This window comes from Oncorhynchus mykiss, chromosome 20 (assembly GCF_013265735.2).
Source record: "Oncorhynchus mykiss isolate Arlee chromosome 20, USDA_OmykA_1.1, whole genome shotgun sequence".
In the NCBI taxonomy this organism is placed as follows: Eukaryota; Metazoa; Chordata; class Actinopteri; order Salmoniformes; family Salmonidae; genus Oncorhynchus; species Oncorhynchus mykiss.
Genome location: NC_048584.1, coordinates 21,709,585 through 21,732,186, shown reverse-complemented (window position 1 = coordinate 21,732,186; position 22,602 = coordinate 21,709,585). Strand labels below are relative to the sequence as shown.

The 22,602-nt window shown below is 41.9% G+C and overlaps 2 protein-coding genes and 1 non-coding gene across 7 annotated transcripts; 1 reads left to right on the top strand and 2 right to left on the bottom strand.

Annotated features, from left to right (window-relative positions):
• Positions 1-2,826: 2,826 nt before the first annotated feature.
• LOC110499089 (28 kDa heat- and acid-stable phosphoprotein) lies at positions 2,827-6,639 on the bottom strand. Its single transcript, XM_021575983.2, has 6 exons — positions 6,436-6,639; positions 5,844-5,926; positions 5,020-5,097; positions 4,701-4,825; positions 4,355-4,506; positions 2,827-4,182 (listed from the first exon to the last, which is right to left on the bottom strand). Exons 1-6 carry the CDS (start codon positions 6,446-6,448, stop codon positions 4,148-4,150), a joined length of 486 nt encoding a protein of 161 aa, XP_021431658.1. The 5' UTR covers positions 6,449-6,639; the 3' UTR covers positions 2,827-4,147.
• Positions 6,640-10,630: 3,991 nt separating this feature from the next.
• Positions 10,631-21,676, bottom strand: cby1 (chibby homolog 1 (Drosophila)). Of its 5 annotated transcripts, none has more exons than XM_021575984.2 (5): positions 21,408-21,676; positions 20,613-20,719; positions 19,813-19,918; positions 19,563-19,675; positions 10,631-11,082 (listed from the first exon to the last, which is right to left on the bottom strand). In XM_021575984.2, the coding sequence occupies exons 2-5, from the start codon at positions 20,688-20,690 to the stop codon at positions 11,002-11,004; spliced, it is 378 nt and encodes a 125-aa protein (XP_021431659.1). In that variant the 5' UTR covers positions 20,691-20,719; positions 21,408-21,676; the 3' UTR covers positions 10,631-11,001. The 5 variants fall into 5 exon arrangements, with proteins under 5 accessions (XP_021431659.1, XP_036811869.1, XP_036811868.1 ...); XM_036955974.1 differs by lacking the exon at positions 21,408-21,676 and adding an exon at positions 20,843-20,861; XM_036955973.1 differs by lacking the exon at positions 21,408-21,676 and adding an exon at positions 20,824-20,842.
• A 318-nt stretch (positions 21,677-21,994) lies between these two features.
• trnar-ccu lies at positions 21,995-22,067 on the top strand. Its single transcript has one exon. It is a non-coding gene; the product is annotated as a tRNA-Arg (tRNA).
• Positions 22,068-22,602: the final 535 nt, after the last annotated feature.

Below are 22,602 nucleotides of genomic sequence, written 5' to 3'. Positions count from 1 at the left end.
TTCAAAACACATCACTGAATACAGGCCTGTCTGTGTCTACATCAGTCCCCCGATGACTTGAGGATATGCACAATACTTTTACTTTACATGAGAATCTAAATACAACGTCTATGGTGCTATTATGGGCGAATAATACTGGACGATCTGACATTCATGGCTTCTGTTCAGTCTCTGCTTCTGTAAATGGAAGCGGTCTGTCCACAGCACTCATAGGAGCAGGATGTGAGAGAGAGAGAAAAGGGGAAACACAATCTATTGAAGTCTGGGCGTCACTTCTCATATTGAGTCTAATAACTATGGTATGTGAGTGGTGACACAATAGCAATCTATCCTAGCTATGCTTTCTGATAGGCTTATACTATAGTTGACATTTCTGAAAATGTCCAGTTTATCTACAACATCAATACAGTTGCATGTAGGCCCATGGGCAGATTGGCTGCTGTGGCCTTATCAAATACTGCAGCCTGGTGGTCACAGTGAAATTGCAAAGAGATAGTCACTAGGTATGGGGTGATGGGTAGATTGGTGAACGGTGTGGAAAATGAGCAATAAGCAATAGCCAAAGCTTATAGTCTTCAGCTACCATCTCGGGGGGAAAAAATGGTTTCACCTATATGCATTGTAGCGACCATCAGTGCGGTCCCCCAAATCCACTACAGTATCATAATCTTGTGTGTTATCACTCTGTTCAACGACACCCTGGAAGCCAAGCAGTGACTCAACGTATTACACACCGTCTGTCAGAGCATTCACATCAGCTACTGAAGCCAAAGCAGATCTTTTGTCCAGCTCTGAAAAGCTTGGGGTGTGCAAGAACAAAATGTTCTATATGAGGCATTAAAGAGTCCGTATAATTAGGCCTACAGCTTCTGCAATGTCATACAGAGCATTCAGAAAGTATTCAGACCCCTTCACTTTTTCCACATTGTTACGTCAGAGCCTTATTCTAAAATTGATTAAATTGTTTCCCCCCTTATCAATCTACACACAATAACCCTTAATGGCAACACAAAAACAGGTTTTTAATGTTTGCAAAAGTATGTAAAAAAAACCTGACCTCCTGAGTGGCGCAGAGGTCTAAGGTACTGCATCACAGCGCTTGAGGCATCACTATAGATCTGGGTTCCATCCCAGGCTGACTCGCAGCCGGCTGTGACCTTGAGACCCATGAGGCGGCACACAATTGGCCCAGTGTTGTCCGGGTTAGGGGAGGGTTTGGCCGGCTGGGATGTCCTTGTCCCATCGCGGTCTAGCCACTCCTATGCCGGGCGCATGCACGCTGACACGGTCACCAGTTGTACAGTGTTTCCTTTCCCTAGTCCGTACAGGATTTACTGCATGGGACAAGACTAACTACCAATTGGATATCACAAAATTGAGATAAAATAAATTTTAAAAAAGACATCTCACATTTATGTAAGTATTCAAACCTTTTACTCTGTACTTTGTTCAAGCACCTTTAGCAGCGATTACAGCCTCGAGCCTTCTTGGGTATGACGCTACAAGCTTAGCACACCTGTATTTGGGGAGTTTCTCTCATGCTGTCAGAATAGCTGCGGAGCATCGCTGCACAGCAAATTTTCAGCTTTCTCCAGAGATGTTCGATCAAGTTGAAGTCTGGGCTCTTGCTGGGCCACTCAAGGACATTCAAAGACTTGTCCCGAAGCCACTCCTGCATTGTCTTGGCTGTATGCTTAGGGTTGTTGTCCTGTTGGAAGGTGAACCTTCACCCCAGTCTGAGGTCCTGAGTGCTCTGGAGCGGGTTTTTATTAAGGATCTCTCTGAGCTCCATTCAGTCCCTTAATGCTGAAAAACATCCCCACAGCATGATGCTACCACCACCATGCTTCACTGTAAGGATGGTGCCAGGTTTCTTCCAGACGTGACACTTGGCATTTAGGCCAAAGAGTTAAATCTTGGTTTCATCAGACCAGAGAATCTTGCTTGTCATGGTCTGAGATTCCTTAAGTTGCCTATTGTCAAACTTCAAGCGGGCTGTCATGTGCCTTTTACTGAGGAGTGGCTTCTGTCTGCCCCTCTGCCCTAAAGGCCTGATTGGTGGAGTGCTGCAGAGATGTTTGTCCTTCTGGAAGGTTCTACGATCTCCATAGAGGAACTCTGGAGCTCTGTCAGAGTGGCCATCGGGTTCTTGGTCACCTCCCTGACCAAGGCTCTTCTCCCCCGATTGCTCAGTTTGGCAGACTCTAGGATGAGTCTTGGTGGTTCCAAACTTCTTCCATTTAATAATGATGGAAGGCCACAGTGTTCTTAGGGACCTTCAATACTGCAGAAATGTTTTGGTACCCTTCAGATCTGTGCCGACACAATCCTGTCTGAGCTCTACGGACAATTCCGTCGACCACATGGCTTGCTTTTTGCGCTAACATGCACTGTCAACTGTGGGACCTTATATAGACAGCTGTGTGCCTTTTCAAATCATGACCAATCAATTGAATTTATGACAATTGCACTCCAATCAAGTTGTAGAAACAATGTTCAAAGGAAACACGATGCACCTGAGCTCATTGCCGAGTGTCATAGCAAAGGTCTGAATAGTTACGTAAATAACTTGTTTAAAAATACATTTGCAAACATTTCTAAAAACCTGTTTTTGCTTTATTATTGGGTATTGTGTGTAGATTGATGAGGAAAATGTTTTTAATTTAATACATTTAGAACAAGGCTGGAGCAAAACAAAATGTGTAAAAGGGGAAGGGGTCTAAATACTTTCAAAATGCACTGTGTGATGTGTATGGTGCAGCGTAGGCTAAGAATGTATTACGAGTCCATTCAATAAAAGATAAATGATACCCAAAACAATAGTTATTAATTTATCTATTAATGTATTTATTTCTATACAACAAATGAACTCAAAGACAAAAATCAAACAGTTGACCAATCCTGGAGAGTCATTATTATAAACATTAAAACACTTTGTATATACTGTATGTTTTCAAGAGAGAAATGAGTTTCAGCCACCTCCATTCATAGAATATTGCTTTCCTGTTAAAAGGCATCTCAGGTTCCAACCATCACACTATAGCATAGCATCCTTATGACTAATAGAGTGGGCGCGTTCCTCTGCCCAGCCGTTGCTTATGCATGCCAAATCTTACAATGCCCAGAAAGGTATTTTACCCATCAGCTAACCACATTATGTTATAGCAATCTGGTGCCTGACCAGTCGATGAGGATGCACGCAACCATTGTTGATGCATCCAACTTCTGAGCAGGGGAACGCGACCATTGACATTGCCCTGTGTGAACTGTCAAAAGGCAAAAAAATTATAGAAGAGAAAACCATAGCACTGAAAAAGAGACTTACAGTATGAGGCCCCAGCAACGCTTTTTTCAAGGTAATTATGAAATATTAACAATGAATTTTTATGCCAACAGAGCTCCTTTTTGACTACAAGACTTTACGCTGCAAGGTGGTTCAATCAGAAATTAGAGCCAGCTGGCAGCTGAAACGAGCTAAACATGTCTGGGCAGAAACACCAACAGAATAAAGGGTAAAAACTCCAACACCTAAATAGAAGTTGCATAAAGGCTGACATTCCTTTATACATGTTCTGTCTGAGACACTTCTGCCTATGGGACCTCTTCTTTCCTTTGGAGGCAAATGACTTTGAACTGTCAGGTTGTGAATGAAGACAACTGGTAGAGATGAAACAGAACATAATAAAGAATACATAAAGATTTCCTGTATAACATGTTCCTCTGTCCCAACCACCACCACCTGATTCACCTTAATAACAGGTCAGATGAAAGTATACAAACCCCTACTCATCCTCCCACAACACTTCCCATTCATAAGTAAACAGTGTTAAAATGCAAAAAATATAATCAAAGAATGATCTCCAGCAGCTTTAGAATTAGAACACAGGGGAGGAGTGAAGACACTAGAACGCCTGCCGCTGTGACCTCACAGAATACGGAGGAACTAAACAGGCAAACCTGAAGTGCTCCTTTTCCGTCTCCTCCATAACGCCCGGCTCACACCCTTCCCTCATCGGAGATGAAGGGCAGGAGCCCAAGCACATGTTACCCCTGAGCTGACAACCCTCATATCGATCCCCTCCTACAGTCTTCTTGTCTCTCCATCCTCCCCAGATCGTTTTCCAGGCCAAGTCCTCGGGAGACAGGCCTAACGCTTGGACTTGGAGTCTTCAGCTTCTTTTTCTAGGAAATCATCAGATAAAGACAGTCAGCCACTGAATTCAAAAGGAGCAACCACAGTCTGTCTGAATAAACAGTGCCCGTATGACTTTGACTAACCATTTAAGCCCTGTGTTCCTGTCAGACAGTATAGCACAAAGGACAAGCACAGTATGAGAGATTCCTTATCCCTCACCTTTTTTGAGGCCGTCCCTCTTCTTTTGTGCGTCCTCTCTCTGCTTCTTGATGATGGCCAGCCTGGCGAGGTCGGCCCGTGCCTGGTCTGTCTTCCCCTCTAGGTGAAGCTTCATGTAGCGTTCCTTAGCTTTCTGCTTCTCTATCTCCTCCCTGAGACAAAAAGCAAGATGGTCAAACAGGGTCCTGCTTTCAAGACTTTAGAATAACATATCCTTGCCTACACCTACTTCCAAGACTTTCACCAACAAGTCAAAACGGGCTCTTCCTAAATCCACTGACTTCAATCCTTTCATTTTAGACATTGGCATTAGGCCTGAGACTTGAAGGAAAAGAGAGATCCTCACCTCTCTCGGCGTGACAGCTCTTTGGGTGCGTTGACATCAAGCTCGGTCACCTTCTTACTTTTCTGGGATATACGGTTGGGATTCTCAATCTCAATCAATCCTTCCACTCCACTCTTCTTCTTATTCTGCAGTAACAGAACATCAAGACATTGAACAGAGAGCCAACACTGCAGCTCTGACTGAGGTAGTGCTGGCAAGTAAATGGTAGGTGACACTTTGAAAGTGAGTAGGTGCATCTTGACAAGCCTTTCAGTAAAACCACAACACTTCTAATTCCTTAGCGGACAGACTAGACATTAAAAGGAGATCCCGCACTCACAACGTCCTCCTCTTCACTGCTGCTGTCATCAGATCCTGATGACTTCTCCTCCTCCTTCTCTACTCCACCGTTCGCCTCCTATCACACATTCACAGGTTAGATCATGTTCAAGACGTCATGTCTGTTTGAAATGTATTTCACACCTCTGAATATATAGATATATGTTACTAGCTAAATTAACTGGTGCAGGAGGTCGAGCAGCCAGGCTATAGACTGCAAGGTAAACACATTTTTAACCATCCTTGACAATAACTCCAATCGAGGGCAGGTGGAACACCAAAAAGCAGAATAGAGAAAAATATTAAATCCACTTTTTGCAGAGTAAGGAGCTCCCTCGTAATTTAGTTGAAGGACATCGCTATCTTCCCAACATCATTGCTGGAACTAGAAGATGTCTGTCTTCCCCTCTAGGTGAAGCTTCATGTAGCGTTCCTTAGCTTTCTAAGTGACGCAGCCACACGTGGAAGAACATGAGCACTTTACACAGCTTCACCCAAAAAAAGACCTACACATATTCGAAAGGCATTTATCACACAGTATATTCTAAAGGTATTTCTCAATCTGGATTAAAAATATTTCGGTATATTTATTCATTGGAGTTACACCTGCAATTTGAAATGGGATTTTAAGTCACTGGTGAGTTCCAAATCAAGAATTTATGAAATATCAGCAAGTAAATGCAGGTTGAAAATATATTTCCCACGCATTGCACTTGCAAAGCTGGAACCTTGCATGTGGTCTATAATACAGGGATCTGTTTAGAACTGTTAACCACAAGGGGCAAAAACTAGATATCCCCTCAGAGCCATGGGTCCTTTACTCACCAGCTCTCTCTGTGCTTTCATCTGTCTATCAATCTCTTCAGGGTTGCTGAACTGCTTTCCCCGGCCCTTGTGACCTTTTTTACCTAAAAAACAAACAAACGACAAATGAGAGCAAGGCATGTTGTAGGAGATCAGAGACGAGTCAGACATGACGTCCACTCTGCAGGATGGTTACAGATGTCAGAAAGTGATTGAGCTTCTTCGATGCCTTACTATATTGTGGCATAATGTAACTTAGTTACATATCATTACTACTGGGGATGAAATTAACTGGTTGAAATCAACTGGGTACAAACGGTGTTCGCCAGACCAAGTTTAGCGATCAACTACTGTAGTGACAGTAGCCTAGCTTGCAAGCTAACTAGCTAGCTAATTAGTTAGCTAACAGCTGTAACTAGTTAGCTTGCTAGTTAACTAACGTTACGCCAGTTCTCACGAAACGTTGATACTCAAGTAGAAGATACATTTGACCAGATCCACCAATTAGTTAGCTAGCAAGCTATATTTCTTGAGTTGATATTACGTTGGCTGGCTAACTTAGCTAACAGTTACACTTGGAACGTTAGCGAAAATAACGGCGCTGGATACTCACCGCCTCTTGGCATATTTGGTATAGGAACTTGAACGACTAAGACCGCAAATAAATAAGTTCACTGTTTCCAGTTAAACATAGAGTTTATTTTCTAAAGAAAAGGCCTTCGCGACACAGTCCTCTTCCAGCTAGACTATCTTTTACCCGCTTCCTGAGAGCAACAAGAGTGGAAGGCGTTAAAAGTACAATGACGCAATATTCAGCCAATCGCTACACAGGGATTTTGACAGACTTGTCAACAGACCATTCACACCAGGAAAACACATGCACAATGTACGAAAGGTAAAAATAGCCAATGATAAACACAGATCTATAGGTGCGTTGCTTTAACTAAGCACCGCCATAATAACTTTTGTGGCGGTCATTTTTTCACTAGCAAATGTTGCGTTTATATTTTTGTTCAGTACAGTTCACAGACAAGGCATGTGTATTTGTTATTGAAATGATTCAGAACTACGAGAGAACTTGCATCTCCAGACAAAATACATGTCCAAGATGGTCACATTTTCTATTTGAATCCTCCCATTCAAAATTGCAGTCCTTTTTGTTGACATCGGACAGCTTTGTTTTTCGTATAGGATTCAACCTCAGAGGCCCCTAAAGCATCTCTTTGATCGTCTTCAGACCTGAGCCATAGAGCATGGCCAGTATGATGGAGGATATCCAGGCTGTGTCGCCGTGACCCACGAAAAAATCCTTCATCAGCTCTTTGAAGTAGACACTGATGGCTTTGGGGAAGGTGTAGGAGAACCCAGTAACAACGAAACAGCTGAGCAGCATTATGCTGCCCCCAGCCATCATCAGGGGATGAAGCCTCCATCCTCTTGGTTGTACTGACTCCCATTGTCCATCAAGAGGGTGTTCCTCGCTAGGAGGCAGGAGTGGGGTGTTACACAATCCATGTCTCAAATGTGGAATGTATATTGTGGAAGGAGGTACTGTGGCTCACACTGAGTAATAATTGGTCAATTCATAACCAAACAGTGAAAATGTCACTTTCTTTTTGTTTTCCCCCACACACTGGTGCAATGCTTACTCAATGAACGACTGACTAAGCCTTTGGATTATGATTGTATTTACTGCATTTGTTTACAGTGACTTGGCCTGTTTGAGAAAGCTAATCAGATTGAATTTGTCTGATATGGTGTCTGAGATTGCTGTTAATAACAGCTTGTTACTATAGAATTGTCTCTTGCCACACAGAAGTATGATGTAACTCTATTTACTTGATGGATGGGCTTGTTTGTTTAGGCCTTGAATTAAATATCTGCTTAGTTGCTGGTGTCTGATCTTGACACATTCACTGACCCATTTCACCACAATCTCAAGCATCCCCACCAATAAAAGTACATTTTGAGTTAATGGAGTCTACAGTTATCCCTCTTTAAGAAAATGTATAAAAACCTTCTCTTGCATGGGTCCTCAGATCCTCAAAAGGTTCTATAGCTGCACCATCGAGAGCATCCTGACTGGTTGCATCCCTGCCTGGTATGGCAACTGCTCGGCCTCCGACTAGAGGGTAGTGTGTACGGCCCAGTACATCACTGGGGCCAAGCTTCCTGCCATCCAGGACCTCTATACCAGGCGGTGTCAGAGGAAGGCCCTCGAAATTGTCAAAGACTCCACCCACCCTAGTCATAGACTGTTCTCTCTGCTACCGCACAGCAAGCGGTACCGGAGCACCAAGTCTAGAAGCCTCTTGAACCTAAACAGCTTCTACCCCCAAGCCATAAGACTCCTGAACATCTAATCAAATGGCTACCCAGACTATTTGCATTGCCGCCCGTACCCTCTTTTACGCTACTGCTCTCTGTTTATTATCTATGCATAGTCACTTTAATAACTCTACCTACATGTACAAATGACATCAATTACCTCGACTAACCGGTGCCCCAACACATTGACTTTGTATCGGTACTCCCTGTAATATAGCCTCGCTATTGTTATTTTACTGCTGCGCTTAAATTATTTGTTTTATTTTTGGGGGTATTTTTCTTAAAACGGCATTTTTGGTTAAGGGCTTGTAAGTAAGCATTTCACTCTAAGGTCTAACCCTGTTGTATTCAGCACGTGACAAATAACATTGGATTTGACATTGTTAAACACATGGCAAAAACATTACAGGAATGTTACAGTAAAGAATTTTAGCTGAATAATAGGATGCAGTATGTATAATGAAGTAAACTGCTGGAGAAATCTGCTGAGATCACTGAAACCAGCTTGTTTTTCAGCTACAGAATTAAATAGCCTACAGTGCCTTGCGAAAGTATTCGGCCCCCTTGAACTTTGCAACCTTTTGCCACATTTCAGGCTTCAAACACAAAGATATAAAACTGTATTTTTTTGTGAAGAATCAACAACAAGTGGGACACAATCATGAAGTGGAACGACATTTATTGGATATTTCAAACTTTAACAAATCAAAAACTGAAAAATTGGGCGTGCAAAATTATTCAGCCCCTTTACTTTCAGTGCAGCAAACTCTCTCCAGAAGTTCAGTGAGGATCTCTGAATGATCCAATGTTGACCTAAATGACTAATGATGATAAATACAATCCACCTGTGTGTAATCAAGTCTCCGTATAAATGCACCTGCACTGTGATAGTCTCAGAAGTCCGTTAAAAGTGCAGAGAGCATCATGAAGAACAAGGAACACATCAGGCAGGTCCGAGATACTGTTGTGAAGAAGTTTAAAGCCGGATTTGGATACAAAAAGATTTCCCAAGCATTAAACATCCCAAGGAGCACTGTGCAAGCGATAATATTGAAATGGAAGGAGTATCAGACCACTGCAAATCTACCAAGACCTGGCCGTCCCTCTAAACTTTCAGCTCATACAAGGAGAAGACTGATCAGAGATGCAGCCAAGAGGCCCATGATCACTCTGGATGAACTGCAGAGATCTACAGCTGAGGTGGGAGACTCTGTCCATAGGACAACAGTCAGTCGTATATTGCACAAATCTGGCCTTAATGGAAGAGTGGCAAGAAGAAAGCCATTTCTTAAAGATATCCATAAAAAGTGTTGTTTAAAGTTTGCCACAAGCCACCTGGGAGACACACCAAACATGTGGAAGAAGGTGCTCTGGTCAGATGAAACCAAAATGTAACTTTTTGGCAACAATGCAAAACGTTATGTTTGGCGTAAAAGCAACACAGCGCCTCACCCTGAACACACCATCCCCACTGTCAAACATGGTGGTGGCAGCATCATGGTTTGGGCCTGCTTTTCTTCAGCAGGGACAGGGAAGATGGTTAAAATTGATGGGAAGATGGATGGAGCCAAATACAGGACCATTCTGGAAGAAAACCTGATGGAGTCTGCAAAAGACCTGAGACTGGGACGGAGATTTGTCTTCCAACAAGACAATGATCCAAAACATAAAGCAAAATCTACAATGGAATGGTTCAAAAATAAACATATCCAGGTGTTAGAATGGCCAAGTCAAAGTCCAGATCTGAATCCAATCGAGAATCTGTGGAAAGAACTGAAAACTGCTGTTCACAAATGCTCTCCATCCAACCTCACTGAGCTCGAGCTGTTTTGCAAGGAGGAATGGGAAAAAATGTCAGTCTCTCGATGTGCAAAACTGATAGAGACATACCCCAAGCGACTTACAGCTGTAATCGCAGCAAAAGGTGGCGCTACAAAGTATTAACTTAAGGGGGCTGAATAATTTTGCACACCCAATTTTTCAGTTTTTGATTTGTTAAAAAAGTTTGAAATATCCAATAAATGTCGTTCCACTTCATGATTGTGTCCCACTTGTTGTTGATTCTTCACAAAGAAATACAGTTTAATATCTTTATGTTTGAAGCCTGAAATGTGGCAAAAGGTCGCAAAATTCAAGGGGGCCGAATACTTTCGCAAGGCACTGTACCTCTAATGACATTCCTCACATTCAACATCTGGTGTAACAACATTCTAGTAGTTACATTGTAATAACAATCTCACCTGACCTGTGACAGAAAACCACAGGGATCCAAGAGATGGTAGAAATATCCAGTGATACAGTTCTGAAGATGGAGACCTGTTGAATTTGTAAACTCCACAATCCAGAGCATCCTTCTGCCCCCCCCCCCCACCCCACACATTCTTGCCAGTTTACATCAGACGTTGGTCTAAGCTTGCATTAGTATGGGCACTTGCATACTAATACAGACATGTATGCAAACAAAACATAACTTTATGAAATGTAGTTAAAACCTTTTAATAAAGTAGAAAGGATATGAAAACAAATATTCTAATACACACAGCTGCCAAACCCATACACACACACACACAGGACGTTGAATATAAATCATTGTATTCTAAAATAGTTCAGCACTGATACGATAATGCTTACAAAATTAATGAATCAAAGAAATTCATTTTTATAAAAGGATAGAGCACATTTAAACTCTCATACCTTCAACGATTTAAAATCCTATAACGTATATAATGTATAAAAGTCTAATTTTACAGCACAGTTGGTCACTAACACTGCCATCCATCACCATCCCTCATCTATCCCCTTAATTCCTTTTCAAGTGTCACTGGGAAACCCGTCTTCAGTTTTCTATTCATCACTTCTTCCTTCGGCTGTGATTTTTCACCTCCTCCAGTTCCTTCTCCATCAGGTGAGACTCTGCAGTGGTTTCTGACAACTTAAGGGAAAGGAAATCGGTTACTTAACCTCTAATATTCTAAGCCGTTGTTTATATTTTTAACTAAGTTAACACATGGAGTTGTTTTAAAAATGGTCATACCATGGATCCTTTAGCTATTGGATTTAGAATTTTAAGACCCTTTAAGGTAATTTGTTTTATTTTTATAATTTGATAAAATATTGAATTTGGCCCAAAGAAACACACTGAAAAAACACATTCAGAAATGGCAAAAAAGACAAACACCGCCGTAGCTCTGCCACTTTTCACCGCAGCTGTGGAAGGGCGACATTGGCGGATGCGGTGGATTGAGACTCAGCCAATGCAAACTGACAGATTTTGATGGGGATTTTTGTATTATGTTCATTAGATTGACGCACGGGTACATCAATAGAGTCTTAAGGATTTTAAAAGGGAGTGTAGCACTTATTTCTCACTGCCAAAAACACATATAATTTTAACTTAGAGAACGCCAAGAAAACATGACCAAATTAAACTCTTTAATCAATTATAATAATGTGGCGGGCAAATTGGGCGTCTACTCGTCCCTCTGCAGGGCACATTTCATCCCTGAAAACTTCCACCGCTATAAACAATGGAAGGAGTGCTTCAGCAAGAAGTTGCTTCTCAAAGTGGATGCTGTCCCTACCATCAATGTGGCTTCTAAAGCATCTCAAACAGCCAGCACCACCAGCAGCACCCAAGCATTATCATGGGCTTCAGTGAGCATGTAAATCAACCTGGTAAGTGAAAGAGTTAGCTTGCTACCTCTATGCTAATGTTTGCTTGCTATATTGCACTTAGCTCACAGCTTTCATCTAAATAACAATGATTCAGATTGTTTAATAGTCACATGTACAGGGTTGCAAGTAGCCTAGCGGTTAAGAACGTTGAGCCAGTAACTGAAAGGTCATTGGTTTGAATCCCAAAGCCGACTAGGTGAACAATCTGTCGACGTGCCTTTGAGCAATGCACATAACAATCATTGCTCCTGTAAGTCGCTCTGGACAAGTGTGTCTGCTAAATGACTAAAATGTAAATGTGATTGCAGGGTACAGTGAAAATCTTAGGCTTCGAGCTCCTGCAATGTTTTATCGGAGCTCGAGGCGAGGCGCCCTCTGTCGGTGCCATCTTAGCCAAGATAAAAACGAAACAAATGTAGACGTCTGCCAGCTGTTGGTCGCTAACTGCTGATGCTGTCATACTATAGATTGCCTTGTACTATGGGAAAGAGTAGTGTTGGTGATTGTGGAGGCTGCACGTTGCGATAATTTGGCCATTTTGTGGCTCTAGGAGAGTTGTCTATAAAGCCTGCCGATTGTGGGTTCATCCGAAATGACATTTTGGAGATTCCCCAGAGCCATGCCTTTACTGGAGGGGTGGATTGTGCTCATTGTGAAAGTTTTTAATTTGTTTATTTTAGGATTAATGTTGTCACGGTTACTTCTTGCTGGAGAGGCAGCTGCTAACATTAGTTTGCTATAGCTAGCTATCCTCTTCCTCCATTTCTGAATGAATTTGTGGCCATTTGTTTTCCAATAGCAAAATAAGTGAGCTAGATTGTTAGTGTACTGCAATATGTCGATAACACAGCTAAGTTTGACACTGGTATGGGCTAGTAAATATCCTAAACCTAGCCAGCTAGATGTGAAGCTAAAACCGGGGAGAGCGAGGAGAGAATTCATTTTCTGTTTCATCTGCTGCTGGCTTGCTCAAATACATATTTCCACATGTAATTTATGAAATTAGATTTTTATTCCATAAAGATTGTAATTTAGTCAATATGTTGTGAATATTGTCGAAAAGTTTTCCATACTAAAAAGTGAAGTGCCACTTACAGCTTACCATGTACAGTGCATTCAAAAAGTATTCAGACCCCTTGACTTTTCAATTCAAAAAAATTATGAAAAATATTTTCCCCTCACTCTATACACAATACCCCATAATGAGAACGCGAAAACAGGTTAATAGAAATGTTTGCACGTGTATTACAAATAAAAATGGAAGAATCCCATTTACATAAGTATTCAGACCCTTTATTCAGTACTTTGTTGAAGCACCTTTGGCAGCGATTACAGCCTCCAGTCTTCTTGGGTATGACGCTAGAAGCTTGGCACACCTGTATTTGGGGAGTTTCTCCCATTCTTCTCTGCAGATCCTCTCAAGCTCTGTCAGGTTGGATGGGGAGCGTTGCTATACAGCTATTTTCAGGTCTCTCCAGAGATGCTCGATCGGCTTCAAGTCCGGGCTCTGGCTGGGCCACTCAAGGACATTCAGAGACTTGTCCCGAAGCCACTCCTGCATTGTCTTGGCTGTGTGCTTAGGGTTGTTGTCCTGTTGGAAGGTGAACCTTCGTCCCCGTCGGAGGTCTTGAGCGCTCTGGAGCAGGATTTCATCAAGAATCGCTGTACATCTTTCCTCGATCCTGACTACTCTCCCAGTCCCTGCAACTGAAAAACCCCACAGCATGATGCTGCCACCACCATGCTTCACTGTAGGGATGGTGACAGGTTTCCTCAAGATGACGCTTGGCATTCAGGCAAAAGAGTTCAATCTTGGTTTCATCTGACCAGAGAAACTTGTTTCTCATGTTCTGAGAGTCCTTTAGGTGCCAGTGGGCTGTCATGTGCCTTTTAATAAAGAGTGGCTTCAGTCTGGCCAGGCTACCAAAGGCTTCATTGGTGGAGTGCTGCAAACATGGTTGTCCCTCTGGAAGGTTCTTGGTCACCTCTCTGACCAAGGCCCTTCTCCCCGATGGCTCAGTTTGGCCGGGCAGACAGCTCTAGGAAGAGTCTTGGTGGTTCCAAACTTCTTCCATTTTAGAATGGAGGCTTCTGTGTTCTTGGGGACCTTCAATGCGGCAGACATGTTTTGGTACCCTTCCCCAGATCTGTGCCTAGACACAATCCTGTCTCTGAGCACTACGGACTATTCCTTCAACATCATGGCTTGGTTTTTGCACTGACATGCACTGTCAACTGTGGTACCTTATACAGTGGGGCAAAAAAGTATTTAGTCAGCCACCAATTGTGCAAGTTCTCCCACTTAAAAAGATGAGAGACCTGTAATTTTCATCATTAGGTACACTTCAACTATGACAGACAAAATGAGAAGAAAAAAATCCAGAAAATCACATTGTAAGATTTTTAATGAATTTATTTGCAAATTATGGTGGAAAATAAGTATTTGGTCAATAACAAAAGTTTATCTCAATACTTTGTTATATACCCTTTGTTGGCAATGACAGAGGTCAAACGTTTTCTGTAAGTCTTCACAAGGTTTTCACACACTGTTGCTGGTATTTTGGCCCATTCCTCCAAGCAGATCTCCTCTAGAGCAGTGATGTTTTGGGGCTGTTGCTGGGCAACACAGACTTTCAACTCCCTCCAAAGATTTTCTATGGGGTTGAGATCTGGACCTGGACCTTGAAATGCTTCTTACGAAGCCACTCCTTCGTTGCCCGGGCGGTGTGTTTGGGATCATTGTCATGCTGAAAGACCCAGCCACGTTTCATCTTCAATGCCCATGCTGATGGAAGGAGGTTTTCACTCAAAATCTCACGATACATGGCCCCATTCATTCTTTCCTTTACACGGATCAGTCGTCCTGGTCCCTTTGCAGAAAAACAGCCCCAAAGCATGATGTTTCCACCCCCAAGCGTCACAGTAGGTATGGTGTTCTTTGGATGCAACTCAGCATTCTTTGTCCTCCAAACAAGAGTTTGGGTTGAGTTTTTACCAAAAAGTTATATTTTGGTTTCATCTGACCATATGACATTCTCCCAATCTTCTTCTGGATCATCCAAATGCTCTCTAGCAAACTTCAGACGGGCCTGGACATGTACTGGCTTAAGCAGGGGGACACGTCTAGCACTGCAGGATTTGAGTCCCTGGCGGTGTAGTGTGTTACTGATGGTAGGCTTTGTTACTTTGGTCCCAGCTCTCTGCAGTTCATTCACTAGGTCCCCCCGTGTGGTTCTGGGATTTTTGCTCACCGTTCTTGTGATCATTTTGACCCCATGGGGTGAGATCTTGCGTGGAGCCCCAGATCGAGGGAGATTATCAGTGGTCTTGTACGTCTTCCATTTCCTAATAATTGCTCCCACAGTTGATTTCTTCAAACCAAGCTGCTTACCTATTGCAGATTCAGTCTTCCCAGCTTGGTGCAGGTCTACAATTTTGTTTCTGGTGTCCTTTGACAGCTCTTTGGTATTGGCCATAGTGGAGTTTGGAGTGTGACTGTTTGAGGTTGTGGACAGGTGTCTTTTATACTGATAACAAGTTCAAACAGGTGCCATTAATACAGGCAACGAGTGGAGGACAGAGGAGCCTCTTAAATAAAAAGTTACAGGTCTGTGAGAGCCAGAAATCTTGCTTGTTTGTAGGTGACCAAATACTTATTTTCCACCATAATTTGCAAATAAATTCATTAAAAATCCTACAATGTGATTTTATGGACTTTTTTTTCTCATTTTGCTTGTCATAGTTGAAGTGTACCTATGATGAAAATTACAGGTCTCTCATCTTTTTAAGTGGGAGAACATGCACAATTGGTGGCTGACTAAATACTTTTTTGCCCCACTGTATATACACAGGTGCGTGCCTTTCCAAATCATGTCCAATCAATTGAATTTACCACAGGTGGACTCCAATCAAGTTGTAGATACATCAAGGATGATCTATGGAAACAGGATGCACCGGAGCTCAATTGAGTCTCATAGCAAAGGGTCTGAATACTTTAAATGTTTTAAAAAAAATGTATACATTTGCAAAACATTCTAAAAACTTGTTTTCGCTTTGTCAATATGGGGTATTGTGTGTAGACTAATTAGGGAAAACATTATTTCATCCATTTTAGAGTAAGGCTGTAATGTAACAAAATGTGGAAAAAGTCAAGGGGTCTAAATACTTTCCGAATTTAGACCCCTTAATATTAGCTCATATACAGCACCAACTACATAAATACAGTGCCTTGCGAAAGTATTCGGCCCCCTTGAACTTTGCAACCTTTTGCCACATTTCAGGCTTCAAACATAAAGATATAAAACTGTATTTTTTTGTGAAGAATCAACAACAAGTGGGACACAATCATGAAGTGGAACGACATTTATTGGATATTTCAAACTTTTTTAACAAATCAAAAACTGAAAAATTGGGCAATCAACTTGTTGTTGATTCTTCACAAAAAAATACAGTTTTATATCTTTATGTTTGAAGCCTGAAATGTAGCAAAAGGTCGCAAAGTTCAAGGGGGCCGAATACTTTCGCAAGGCACTGTATTACTGCACTGTCGGAACTAGAAGGAAAAGCATTGCGCTACACTCGCATTAACATCTGCTAACTAATGTGTATGTGACAAATAACATTTGATTTGAAAGCAGCTGCCTGTGTGCCTTTCGTCTCACTTTTAGAAAGCAGAAACCAATTTCAAACCAGTTTGCTTTGCTATAATAAATGTGCATTGTCATGCAGTGACAGAATGATAGGCCTAATTGTGATAATGAAAATCATTAATGATTTCTTATTTGGGCTAACTTTTTTTTTTTTACTTCTTGCCGTTGACCCACTTCATCCTCATCCTACATCCCTAATCCCTACCCACCGCTCACTCCATCAATCTTGGTCGTCCATCTTTCTAAATGAAAATGTCATATTCTTACAGATCAATCCGGCTGGCAAAATCATTAAACATTGCTAAAGTTATTTAGCTGTAGTGTGGATTTATGGCAGTTTAAAAATATATATAAATCAGCACCCAAATATGGTGTTGCCTACGCAGTATTTGCACTATCAGACTAGCTGGCAGGTGGAAAAATCTGAGCGAGCCGCCCCCTCGTTGGATACTGTTACAATGAATATTGTCTGAGCTGGCTTGTTGATACAACGCTTCAATATTCACTAAATGTTTCTCTTCCCTGGTGAATAATGCAAACCGGAAGCCACAAGGGTGGCTTCATATACAGTAGTTTATAGCAGGGGGTCAGTAACCTTTTTCACGTGGAGTGCCAATTTACAATTGCTCCTACCATTTCTAAAGATTTGCGAGCCAGGTATGATTTAAATATAGGTCTACGCATTGTAAGCTACTTAACTGTGCCCCCATCAATGTCTAACTGCCCACAAACTAAATAAGGATATAGCTGGTTACTCGTCAGAGGAGCCGTCCATTCATACCAGGCCACGGAGCTCCACTATGCCTACTTGTACTGAGGCGCTGAATCTTTGCCAAGATATGCCACACCTGTCAGGTAGATAGACTGTCAAAGAAGCCAATTAAACAACGTGATCATTACACAGATGCACCTTGTGCTTGGAACAATAAAAGGCCACTCTAAAATGTGCAGTTTTGTCACACAGCACAATGCCACAGATGTCTTAAGTTTCAATATCACATGCACAAGTACAGTGAAATGCCTTCCTTACAAACTCAAAACCCAACAATGCAATAATCAATAACAATGTATTACTAGAAATAAAATAAAAAATATGAAACACACAACAAGTAAGCAAGCATACTAAATACAGGGTCAGTTTCAATACCATATTTACAATGTGCAGGGATGCTGGTGTGATGGAGGTAGATATGTATAGGGGTAAGATGACTAGGCATCAGGATATAAGATAAACAGAGTAGCAGAAGCTTGCATGTGAGTGGGTGACTCTACACACTCGCACACCAATGATCACACCTGTCAGGTGGAATGATTATCTTGACAAAGGAGAAATGCTCACAAACACAAATAAACACATTTGTGCACCAAATTTGAGAGAAATAAGATTTGTGTGTGTATGGACCATTTATGGGATCTTTTATTTCAGCACATGAAACTTGGGACCAGGGCATAAAATGTCATTTTTGGTCCACCAGCCACTGTGGCAAGTAGATTAAAAAACAAATCTATCTGCCACTCAGGTTTTTTACCAGCCCAAATATTTTTGTTCTGCTAAAATTACACCAACACAAAAAAAACAGATGAGCATGCTTTGTAATGTTTCTAAAACAAATGTATTACTAGTAAGAAGTAGTGTGGTATTTTGTTTAATTTCATGTTTTGTGAGTTTTAACCAAAATATCACAGATGAGACAAAAATGTTCATCAGTCCCTTTAAGGGTGCGGTGTTACCGTGCTAACTTGACTTCATTTTTGTGCCGGTGAGATTGAATCTACCTAGGAGAAGCATGGTCTTCTCTTCCCAACTCTAACATGGAAAAACAACCTAGCTTGTGAACAAAACAATGTAAATAGCCAAAAAAGCCAACAAAGTCTCACTTCAGTAGACTTTAATTATATATATATTCCTACATAATTAGCCCAGAATGTTTTTTTGCGTTATTAAATACAGCTGGAAAGAACTTTTGGATATTAGAGAGGCGGTAACTCACCAGCATTCCGACCAGAAATACGACTTTCCCAAATTGGATTCTTTGTTCATACCCCCCAATTGAACTTATCCCTTTAGCTGCTCCAAGACGTCGCCGGCGGTGAAAAGGTATTCGGACTGGACTTCTAGTCCGACTCAAGAGGCATGCACACCATCCACCGTTTCCGATTATATTACTCGCCAATGTTCGGTCCCTGGACAACAAAGTAGACGGGCTCAGGGTGATTTGATTTGACCACCCTCCAATCGTGGCTGGTGAAATAGACATCTTACCCGCCAATGCCAAAATGTTAGGCCCTGCATTGGACCAACACTTTACATGTTGCATTTAGATTTTTGTTCAGTGTACTTAAAAAAACACTTCAACCAGTAAAATGGCTCTTTGGCTAGCTTTGCTACAGCCTATTTCAATGAGTGTTCGCATTCTAACATAGAATGTTGCATCCAAATAGGTATTTCGCAACAATCACAAACAAATATAATCTTAGCGACTGTTCAAGCATTAATCAAAACAACAATGTAAGCCAACTATGTTTAAGTAATAACTAAGTGGCCTCTGCGCCACCAGATTCTTGGTTCCAGGCTCTGGCTCTGTCGGTCGCGACCGGGAGGCGACGCACAATTGGCCCAGCGTCGTACGGGTTAGGGAGGGTTTGGCCGGCAGGAATATCCTTGTCTTATCGCGCACTAGCAACTCCTGTGGTGGGCCGAGCGCAGTGCACGCTGACCAGGTCGCCAGGTGTACGGTGTTTCCTCTGACACATTTGTGCGGCTGGCTTCCGGGTTGGATGTGCATTGTGTCAAGAAGCAGTGCGGATAGGTTGGGTTGTGTTTCGGAGGACACATGGCTCTCGACTTTGCCTCTCCTAAGTCCGTACGGGAGTTGCAGCGATGAGACAAGACTGTAACTACTACCAATTAGGTTTTAAAAAAGTAATAACTAAGTAAATCTGGGCTATGGTGTATGGGCGCAGACAGTAAAGGGCAGTTGTTAACCCCCAACGTGTCTGTTGTACTTGTTTATGACGTGAATAGTGACTGAGGATAACAAATGAGTCCCTTTTTCAACCTGCAACTGTATGGCTGATGATAACTCACCATGTCCAACAGGAGGTCAATCTTCAGCCTCAGTAGGTTGTTCTCCTCTTCAAGCTGTAAGTTCCTCTTTTTTAGTCTCTGCACCTCCTTCCCTGATGCATTCCCTCCAGACTCTGGGGGCAAGAAACAAAACACATGAAGAAAAACAAAAAGGATCAGTGGGGATCAGATAGATCAGACTTCTTACAATAGCAGTGCAGACAGTGCAGTTAGTGCAGTTTTCTACTGCATTTAAGTGAAGATCAGTTACCTGCAATCCATTGTCCCTCTTCAAATTTCAAGCTCTGCCCCCCGATGTTCATTACAGGGGCTCCATATTCAAGACCCAACTCTATTTCCCTCGTAGACCGATCCAACTAGACCCAAGAAATGACCCAACAAAGGGGTGATTACACAGACTAACTTCAGATAACCAACAACAGATGCACATAGAGCTCCACAGTGGAGGTGTCATAATACTTATACAATCTATCGATCAAACAGGGAAATGGATCCAATCGTTTTTGCACCTTTCATTTTTCCCATAGGGGATTTTAGAAACACTTAAAATAAGGGCTGTTTCTCATGTAGGCTTACCCTGGCATGAGGTTTTGATAACCTTGTAAATCTTTCTCGGACAAAGTTACTTTTATCAATATATTCAAGTCCATTTACTCTCAGATTTGAGGGGGTAAATACAGCCGAATATATTGTTAAGTCACTTTTTTCTTATTTTAAATTTTTCTAAAAATGTCCTATGGGAAAACTGAATGGTGGAAAAACGATTGGAACCATTTCCGTATTTGATCGCTAGGTTATGGGGATTATGACACATACTGTGGTGTAATACTCTATAGCAGGGTTTCCTAAACTCAGACCCTCCCCCAATAGTTGATTCAAATAACCAATTTATCATCCAGCTTTGATTATTTGAATCAGCTGTATAAAGCTATGGCAAAAAAACTAAAACGTGCACCCAGGGGTGGCCCCAGCCCAGGACCAAGTGTGGGAAACCCTGCTCTGGTACACAAGAATGTGTTTGCTGATTACAGGGGAATTTGATCAACTCACCGTGTGCAGATTGGAGAGAGAAACAGACTTGCGAGGAGGGGTTTTCTTTGGACTGAAGGTGTTTCCAAAAAACGGCATCTTCTTAATCAGCGGCGTTATAGATAGCTCTGAAGTGAGACAAACAGAGTTTGTGGAAGTTTAATGTTTGTTATATAAATATTTATACACATAGCTCATATAAACAAAGACATTCCGTCGTAAGAACACATACACCCAGCCATAAGACTGACCCCCTCTTCCTTATATAAACACACATCTCATCTCCCTCTAACTGGCCGGTCCCAAGAGCAAAGCACTTTTGCTGTGCACCAATGGGGCCCGCTCTGGCTAGAGCAAGGCCCGCCTCCAACCCTCCGACCAGTCAAGAAGACCGAAACGACAAGACTCCACCTACTTTATTCTATGTATAAAAATGTATGTAACCATTGTATGTCTCTTTTTCACCTGGCTCCTTGCCGAGTTATGTGAACTAGGTCCGTGCACGTAAAACTGCGGGACAAGATATCTCTGACTCATTAAAACTGTCTTTTGTTACAACTGAAATCCACTCTGTCCAGCGTCCGTGATTTGGTCTCAACTCTCCAGTATTTGAACACTAACATGTTGGATTCATAACTTTTTACTTTGCAGCTTTAGAAATAATCAAATAGCGTTAACTAGCTACGCAACGCGATAGCTAGGACTAATAGCATTGCCAGCTAGCCAAGGCTACCAACAGCTAACGTTACACCACTATCTTTGCTGTTTTGATGAAGTAGCTAGCTTAATCTGCTACTGTACAGCGCTAATATTTACCTTATTCCTTATCATTGGTTAGCAGAGGCTTCCCTTCTCTTTTTCGCCCAGCTAGGTTATTTTTACCTGTTTTTTTACACACATGCAGGTTACTGCGCAAGATCCATTTTGCCCCAACCGGGTAATAATGGAAGAATCTGCAAATGGCAGCACAGCATTTGAGTTGGATGATATCAAATAATGTTACAATGTAATGATTGTTTACTTTAACTACATACAATTCGATTCTATATAATATGACAAAGTCTAGGTTTGATCCTTGTAATAATGTAAAAATTTGATCAATACCCCTGCTGTTGAGTTTAAGTGGAATAGTCTGTCAATGTGAATGTATCACCATGGTGATAGCGTCACTTTGTGGTTGTTTACAGAAAGCTTCGATCTAATTGTTTTCCCCGATAGTTTTCTGTGTGTCATTCATTACTCGATTTAACAGATTTATCAGCCGATACAAAAAGTCGTTCCCATCACTGTTACTACATTACATTACTACATTACTACTACGTTACTACATTACTACTACATTACTACTACTACATTTCCCGTGGTTATCACGAATAGGCCTAACCCCGCCCATTTCACAACTAGCCCCAGTGGCCTAATGGATAAGGCACTGGCCTCCTAAGCCAGGGATTGTGGGTTCGAGTCCCATCTGGGGTGAAACATTTTTGTCCATTGAATTGTTCAAAGCTGTGTCAACAACTAAATACAATGTTTATTATCAACATAGCAAATAGCTTAAAAGCGTACACATATATATATATATATACACACATTATGAATCTTATCAAATTGACAAGGATTATAGTTGGAAATGTGTAGCCAAAGTCATCCTACAAAGGATCAATCTCATGTAGCCTCAGTGCTGACCATGCCGCTCGTGGCAAAATAAATGTACACAATTTATTCAATCACTGCTCGCGCGCGCAAAGGAGCGTCTGCTTTGCAAGCGATAAAATAGAAGTCAGTTTGAGGTGTAAATCCTGCCTCTCCCATCTCGCACAGCCGGTTTGGGTACGGTGTAACATGCTGAACAGACCACATGCACGCATGAATCCACGTGTACACGTTGATTTTGTCCACACACACCAGACGGGATCAGGACATGCAGGTTGAAATATCAAAACAAACTCTGAACCAACTCAGGTCCTGTATGTATCTAACCGACCCACTCTGCCCTTTATTCGCCATTTAT